Source organism: Mesoplodon densirostris, chromosome 9 (assembly GCF_025265405.1).
Source record: "Mesoplodon densirostris isolate mMesDen1 chromosome 9, mMesDen1 primary haplotype, whole genome shotgun sequence".
NCBI classification, from domain to species: Eukaryota; Metazoa; Chordata; class Mammalia; order Artiodactyla; family Ziphiidae; genus Mesoplodon; species Mesoplodon densirostris.
Genome location: NC_082669.1, coordinates 102,737,481 through 102,746,260, shown reverse-complemented (window position 1 = coordinate 102,746,260; position 8,780 = coordinate 102,737,481). Strand labels below are relative to the sequence as shown.

Sequence of the window (8,780 nt, the reverse complement as noted above, 5' to 3'; positions counted from 1 at the left end):
ATAAATAAAAGTTCAATGGCCCACAATTTTTAGTTAATGTATTACATGAAATTTTCCCCATGACAATAAATATCCTTCTACAATATGAAACAAAAAAATAAAATAAAGTAAAATTTCAAATCTCCACCAGCACTTTCCATTACTCTTCCATACATTGTTTTCCCCATAGCACTATTGCTACCTGAATTGGTATACATATTTGTTTCCTAGGGCTACTGTTGTTATAGTATTAACTAATTTGTTAATTAATTAAAACTTAACTGATTTGTTAATTACAACAAACTTGATATCTTAACACCACAGATTTATTTTCTTACAATGATGGCGGTCAGAGGTTCAAAACCTGGTGCCTCCTCTGAAAGTTCTAGGGCAGAATCTTTCCCTGCCTTTTCCAGTTGTCGGCAGCTCCAAGCATTCCTTGTTTTATGGCATCATAACTCCAGTCTCTGCCTCCATCTATCTTCACATGGCCTTTCCCTCAGTCTTCTCCCCATCTCTCTCTTAAAGGAACATGTCATTGGATTTACGGTCCACCCAGATAATCCAGGATGATCTTATTTGGAGATCTTTCATTTAATTACATTTCAAAGGCACTATTTTCCAAATAAATTCACAATCACAAGTTCCAAGTTGAGGATGTGGACATATATCTTGGGAACCACCATTCAACCCACTACATTATGTATGTATGTATATATGTATTATAAATGTACAACTATATTGTCTGCTATCTGTTCCTACCTACGAGGGTGACAAGTTTTTGTGTTTTGTTATTGTTATATCCCTATCACTTGTGCCTAGTACATAGTAGATACTCAACAAATACTAGTTGAATGAGCTAATTAATATAGTCCCTTTAAAAATATACTGCATGTATAAGTAATATTTTTTTATTTGATGAAGCTTCTTATAAGCTTGGTTGATTATAACTAAATCGAGGGATTAGTCTCAGGGTAAACTGCTAAAACTGACTACCAGAGTTTATATTATGGTTACCTAAACCCACGCAGGCTGGCTCAAAACTTATCACTTGCTTTATGCATCTCACCTTACAAATAGCTCTCTTCTGTGTGCATTTATCCATTACACTGCTATTAAACATGTTCTCTCTGCTGAGGCTGATTCCCATGTTGGTCTGATCTGTACCGTCTACTTTTCAGAGGCCATGCATTTAGATATTCTTCTCACAAAGACGTCAAGGCTACATTTTGCTGATTCCCATCTGCTCTTTGAAACACAATAGCATTTATGAAGAAATTCTACTTCCACGCTCTCCCTCATTCAGACACTTCTGAAAATAGTAAAGAAACAAGCATCCCCTTCTATCGGGAGTCTCCCAGCTTATATACATGAAGCTCAGGCAGTGTGGACAGTTTCAGACAGGTCGAGGGCACAATCTTCCCCACCAGTTTCCTCATGTAAACCCTAACCAATCTTCAGCTTGCTTAGGTCTCACACTGGTCAACATTTTTATTTTTATTTTTATTTTTTTTTTGCGGTATGCGGGCCTCTCACTGTTGTGGCCTCTCCCGTTGCAGAGCACAGGCTCCGGACGCGCAGGCTCAGCGGCCATGGCTCACGGGCCCAGCCGCTCCGCGGCATATGGGATCCTCCCAGACCGGGGCACGAACCCGTATCCCCTGCATCGGCAGGCGGACTCTCAACCACTTGCGCCACCAGGGAGGCCCTCAACATTTTTAACAATCAAGATCTTTTGCATCATGCCAGGTGATCTTCAAGACCACTGTGTAAAGGAAGCAGAGTAAGCATTATTATTTCTATTTTACACGTGAGGAATCTGTTTCAGAGAGTTTAGATGGTTTGTTCCAGCTCACATGACAAAAATATATCTGGGACTAAAACTCAGATTGTCAGCAACCAGTTGGTTGTTTACACCCCTCATTTACTGATTCCTGCTAAAGATGCCTTTGTCTGTTTTTCCGTGTACACATTTCATAACCCTATATGACTGTACTGTTATGTTTTTTTTTTGTTTTTTTTTTTTTTTTTTTTTTTTTTTTGCTGTACGCGGGCCTCTCACTGCTGTGGCCTCTCCCGTTGCGGAGCACAGGCTCCGGACACACAGGCTCCGCGGCCATGGCTCGCGGGCCCAGCCGCTCCGCGGCATGTGGGATCTTCCGGGATCGGGGCACGAACCCGTGTCCCCTGCATCGGCAGGCGGACTCTCAACCACTGCGCCACCAGGGAAGCCCTGTACTGTTATGTTTTGATTCATCTGAATTATCTCAGAAATAATCATTTATCTTTACATGTTTGGGTTTTAAATGGAAATACATTTATAACCACTTCTTTATGTATGAAGGGGCCAAAATATGTTCTAGGAGCAAACATTAAATCATTTCCATTATGAGAATCATTTCCTTTTGTATCTTTATTCTCTAAAGAGGTTTGCATTTTACCTTTGTTTCTTTCTTTCCTGAGGAGTATACTTCACATGTGTCCTTTTTTATTTTATTAACAGTTCTCTAGATATAGTAATTGATGATTCCAACCACATCCCTGCACAACTGGCTTCCACACTAGACTTGCTAAAGAAGCATGTTTTCTCTCTGGGGAGAGAAAGGACCTAGGGCTTAGAGTTAGCAGATCTGGGTTTTGACCTCTGTTCCCCACTGTCTGTGATTATTCATTATTTACTTCCTTCTGTTCTGGAAGTTTGTAAAGTGCAGCAAAGAGCCCACCTAATGGCTCTTACTTCAGAAGAAAGAGAAAACATTCCTGAAAGTATTGTTTGTAAAAGAGGATGTAAATTATAAAAGCCATTCTATTTTAAACTGCTCTAATGGAAGACTTAAATTCCTACTGACATCAGCATGTTACACTGAATACAACTTAAAGTATAGCTCCCTTTGCCATTGTCAGAATTATGAATCAAGAGTGCCCTTCTGCAGGTGTGTGGGCTCATTTTATCAAAAAGGTAAGGCGTACATGGGTAGGGTATCAGATAAACAAGTAGGAGAGTTGAGAGACACTGTGGTATAGGATGAAAATCTGTCAATTCCTAAGACTGGGCTAGTTATTTGTATATGAGGTGAGGGAGTGAGCCCAGAGGAAGTAAAAGAAAACTGAAGAGGAATGAGGGAACACTGAGATCAGAAGAAAAGAGGACTGTGAGGGCAAGCTTCCTTTAGCAAATAATATATGAGATGACATTTATTTATTTATCAGCTATTATGTACTCATCCACTAGAGGATACAAATAAACATACTGTGACATCTAGGAGGGAAATATGAAATTCAACACAAAACAACTGAATAAGTTATATAAGAAGACAAAATATCATTGACAAAGGTACAGTTCACTTACGGATAACAGAAAGCACTCCAGCTGTTTGAAGCCGAAAGGTACTTAATACAGGGAAATGGGTGCTTACAAAACGTGCTGAAAGGCGTACAGGAACAGTCTCTAGTCTCTGCCACCAAGACTGACTCCTGGCGTAGTATCCAGAATGGACTGTTAAAGCAGCTGCTACCTCTGTCTCAGGCAGGAAACTGAGAAGTCAGGAAGCTGTCGCCAAATCTGTTTCCCCTGAGTGTTTGATGCCTGCTAGATAAAACAGCTAATTCATATGGTGCCATCTCTCTCTCCCACTTAACTCAGGAATTTACTCACAGTCTTAGAAACCCCACTTTGGATCAGAGCCAAAGAGAACTCTCTATTCAAGGGGAATGCCCTTAGAACACAGATTGATGCAGACCTCAGGACATAGCCAAGAGCCCGTGGTTAAGGTGGATGTGGTGAGGTCACATTAACGTGAGTAATATCCAGGTGAGGCATTAAAGGAGAAAGGATGGAGGAGGGAAGAGCAGGTACCAAATCAAATCCCTTCTTTCTAATCAATTGTAACAGACTAGCCAGATCGGATGGCCTGGCAGTAAGCCAGTTTCTTCAGAGCCTCTCTGACCTCTCGGTTCCTTAGACAATAAATGAAAGGGTGAAGAGCAGGGGTAACAGTGGCACAGACGATGGAAATAACTTGGTTCATGGTGAAGGCATGAACGGCTCGGGGCCAGACATACATGAAAATAGTAGCTGAACAGAAGATGGTGACCACCACGAGGTGGGAGGCACAAGTAGAAAACGCCTTCTGCTTTCCTGTGGGCATGCGTAGGATGGTGGCCAGAATGCATCCACAGGACAGGACAGTGAGAGAGAGGGGGAAGAGGAAGATGACCAGTGCCAGGACAAAGTCCACCAATTCAGCTGTGGACATGTCTGTGCAGGAGAGGTTAAGTACTGGAGAGGTACCACAGAAGAAATGATTGATGACATTGGGGCCACAGAAGCTGAGGCAAGAGATGAAGTAGATCTTAGCCAAGGAGATGCCAAAGCCATTGGTACAGGAACCAAGAGGCAGGAGGAAGCAGAGCCCATGGCTCATAATGGTGGGATAGTGCAGTGGGTGGCAGATGGCCACATAACGGTCATAGGCCACGGCAGCCAGGAGCACACATTCTGTGCACATGAGTGCAATGAAGAAGTAAAGCTGTATCATACAGTGAGTGAAGGAGATGCTGCTGTTCACGCACCAAAAACTAAACAGCAACTTGGGTACAGTCACAGAGATGTACCAGGTCTCCAAGAAGGACAGGTTGGCCAGGAAGAAGTACACAGGCTTGTGCAGTGGCAGGTTCTGCTGCACCAACAGGAAGATGATCACATTTTCAGCCACTGTCAGAATACAGGCCATGAGGAACATGAGGAACACTGTTGCACGCACACCCCAGTTCCCAGGAAACCCCACCAGAATGAACCTGGTGAACCGTATCTGGTTCTCCACATCCATATTGGAGACAAAGGGCTTAACTCTCCTGGGGGAAAAAAATCACTTGGTCAGACTTCCATCTTTTGCCTTCTCTGACTAGTAATAACAGTAACAGATATCATGTTTTAATAGTATATTATAGGCTAGATCATACACTGGGTACATTATGCACATAATGTAATTTGATTCTCACATAGCCTCTTTATACATGTTATTATACCCATCTTAGTCATGAAGAAACTGAGCCTTAGAAAGGCATTAAGTTACTTAACCACATTCCCACTGGCAGCAGGGCAGGAATCACATTCAAGTCCAAGTCTAAACAACATACTCTATCTAATATCCTACACTGCCCTTCACAACCACACCCAAATTAAACAGTATCAAACCGCCATGTTCCATGTTACCAGTGCCAATTCTAAAGGATACACCTGCCTTTCTTGGCCTTTCATCCACCCAGAGCTCTGGAAATTCTACCTTTACAAGTCATTTATCCCTGACATACCAATACTTTTTTCCCTCTACAATCCATGGAGATAGAGTGAAACCTGTCACATTCTGTGAGATGCATGAGAAGGTGCGATGAGGAGAGTTAGGCTTTTCAGTATTAAAAACCTGGACCCCAGTCAAGTACCAGGTTTGCCCATAGATTGCTATATGAACCTTGAAACCTTATCCTCTCTGAAACCCAATTTCCTCTTCTGCAAATGTGAATATTATTTATCTAGCTTATGTCAATGTGGATCAAAACCCAAATGAAATAATGTAAATAAAATTTTATATAAACTCTAAATGACAGTAAGTGTGAAAGGGCTCTTACCCCATATTAGGGCATTAAACAGTAGGGATGGACTAATAGTAGTGAGGAGAGTAACTGCTGTGGGCCAAGCAGAATGGTGAGCATACTTGGGCTTCCTCTTGGGGAGATTTAAGTCCTTGGGGGTGGAGGTGAGAGTCTCTCGGAGGAGATTTTTTTATAAAATAAGCAAACAATAAGAAATACATAATAAAATATGAGACATTTTCTACAAAGGTTAAAAAACTGAACCTGATACTCATGTGATTGGGGAAGGTCCCTCTGACCTCTGGGGAGATAACATTTAGAGAGAGAAGGATGCCAGGGCCCCAGCCCATTGAAGAGTGAGGTGGGAGAGAGCTGCACTGAGATGAGGCCAGTGCTGTGCTGTGATGGATGGGGGAGGGAGCACACGAATAGGTGGGAAAGGTGGGCAGGGCCAGCATGTGCAAGACCCCGTAGGTCATAACAGGGGATCCGAATAGTGGTCTAAAGGCAATGAGAGAGACAGCTCCAAGATGGCGGAGGAGTAAGACATGGAGAGTACCTTCCTCCCCACAAATACATCAGAAATACATCTACGTGTGGAACAACTCCTACAGAACACCTACTGAACGCTGGCAGAAGACCTCAGACTTCCCAAAAGGCAAGAAAGTCCCCACGTACCTGGGTAGAGAAAACGAAAAAAGAAAAAACAGACAAAAGAATAGGGACGGGACCTGCACCAGTGGGAGGGAGCAGTGAGGGAGGAAAGGTTTCCACACACTAGGAGCCCCTTCACTGGCATAGATGGGGGGTGGGCAGGGGGGAAGTTTCGGAGCCACGGAGGAGAGCACAGCAACAGGGGTGCAGAGGGCAAAGCGGAGAGATTCCCACACAGAGGATTGGTGCCAACTAGCACTCACTAGCCCGAGAGGATTGTATGCTCACCTGCCAGTGCAGGAGGGGGCTGGGAGCTGAGGCTCGGGTGTTGGAGGTCAGAGCCCAGGGAGAGGACTGGGGTTGGCTGTGTGAACACAGCCTAGTGCGCCACAGCTAGCCGGGAGGGAGACCGGGGAAATGTCTGGAACTGCCTAAGAGGCAAGAGACCATTGTTTCAGGGTGCACAGGAGAGGGGATTCAAAACACTGCCTAAACGAGCTCCAGAGATGGGCGCAAGCCGTGGTGATCAGCGTGGACACCAAAGATGGGCATGAAATGCTAAGGCTGCTGCTGCAGCCACCAAGAAGCCTGTGTGCAAGCACAGGTCACACTCCACACCTCCCCTCCCGGGAGCCTGTGCAGCCCGCCACTGCCAGAGTCCCATGATCCAGGGACAACTTCCCCAGGAGAACACACATCGTGCCTCAGGCTGTTGCAACAGCACGCCGGCCTCCGCCGCTGCAGGTTCATCCTGCATTCTGTACCTCTCCCTCTCCACCGGCCTGAGTGAGCCAGAGCCCCCGAATCAGCTGCTCCTTTAACCCCGTCCTGTCTGGGCGGGAACAGACACCCTCAGGCGACCTACACGCAGAGGCGGGGCCAAATCCAAAGCTGAACCCCAGGAGCTGTGCGAACAAAGAAGAGAAAGGGAAATCTCTCCCAGCAGCCTCAGCAGCAGCGGATTAAACCTCCATAATCAAATTGATGTACCCTGCATCTGTGGAATATCTGTATTCCAGGTACAAATCATCAAATAATACAACAAATCATCCCAAAGTTGAGGCGGTGGACGTTGGGATCAACTGTAGACTTGGGGTTTGCTTTCTGCATCTAAATTGCTTCTGGTTTTATGTTTATCTTAGTTTAGTATTTAGAGTTTATTATCCTTATTACCACTGGTATATTTGTTTATTGATTTTCGTGCTATCTTCCTTTTATATATATATTTTTTTCTTTTTTTCCTTTTTCTCCTTTTGTGTCTGTGTATGTGTATTCTTCTTTGTGTGATTTTGTCTCTACAGCTTTGCTTTTACCATTTGTCCTGGGTTCTGTTTGTCAGTTTTTATTTTTTTATATTTTTAGTTTAGTTTTTAGCACTTGTTATCATTGGTATATTTGTTTATGGTTTGGTTGCTTTTCCTTTTTAAAATTACTTTTTTATTTTTAATAATACTTTTTCTTTAATAATTTTATCTTTTTTCTTTCTTTTTTTTCCTCCATTTTCTTCTGAGCCAGGGGGCTGACAGAGTCTTGGTGCTCCAGCCGGGTGTCAGGCCTGAGCCTGTGAGGTGGGAGAGCCAAGTTCAAGATATTGGTCCACCAGAGACCTCCTGGCCCCACGTAATATCAAACAGCGAAAGCTCTCTCAGAGATCTCCAACTCAGCACTAAGACCCAGCTCCACTCAACAACCAGCAAGCTACAGTACAGGGCACCCTATGCCAAACAACTAGCAAGACAGAAACATAAACCAATCCAATAGCAGAGAGGCTGCCTAAAATCATACTAAGTTTACGGACACCACAAAACACATGACCAGACGCAGTCATGCTCACCAGAAATACAAGTTCCAGCATCATCCACCAGAACACAGGCACAAGTCCCCTCAACCAGGAAGCCTACATAACCCATTGAACCAAGCTTACCCACTGGGGGCAGACACCAAAAACAACGGAAACTATGAACCTGCAGCCTGCAGAAAGGAGACCCCAAACACAGTAAGTTAAGCAAAATGAGAAGACAGAGAAATACACAGCAGATGAAGGAGCAACGTAAAAACCCACCAGGCCAAACAAGTAAGAGGAAATAGGCAGTCTACCTGAAAAAGAATTCAGAATAATGACAGTAAAGAGGATCCAAAATCTTGGAAATAGAATGGAGAAAATATAAGAAACGTTTAACAAGGAACTAGAAGAACTGAAGAGCAAACAAACAATGATGAACAACACAATAAATGAAATTAAAAATTCTCTAGAAGGAATAAATAGCAGAAAAACTGAGGAGGAAGAATGGATAAGTGACCTAGAAGATAAAATAGTGGAAATAACTACTGCAGAGCACAAAAAAGAAAAAAAAAAGAAAAGAATTGAGGAGAGTCTCAGAGACTTCTGGGACAACATTAAACGCACCAACATTCAAATTATAGGGGTCCCAGAAGAAAAGAAAAAGAAAGGGACTGAGAAAATATTTGAAGAGATTACAGTTGAAAACATCCCTAATATGGGAAAGGAAATAGTCAATCAAGTCCAGGAAGCACAGAGAGTCCCATACAGGATA

The 8,780-nt window shown here is 43.4% G+C and overlaps 1 protein-coding gene across 1 annotated transcript; it reads right to left on the bottom strand.

Annotated features, from left to right (window-relative positions):
* Positions 1–3,872: 3,872 nt before the first annotated feature.
* Positions 3,873–4,808, bottom strand: LOC132496478 (olfactory receptor 6B1). Its single transcript, XM_060108874.1, has one exon. It carries the CDS (start codon positions 4,806–4,808, stop codon positions 3,873–3,875), a length of 936 nt encoding a protein of 311 aa, XP_059964857.1.
* Between the last annotated feature and the right edge of the window lie 3,972 nt (positions 4,809–8,780).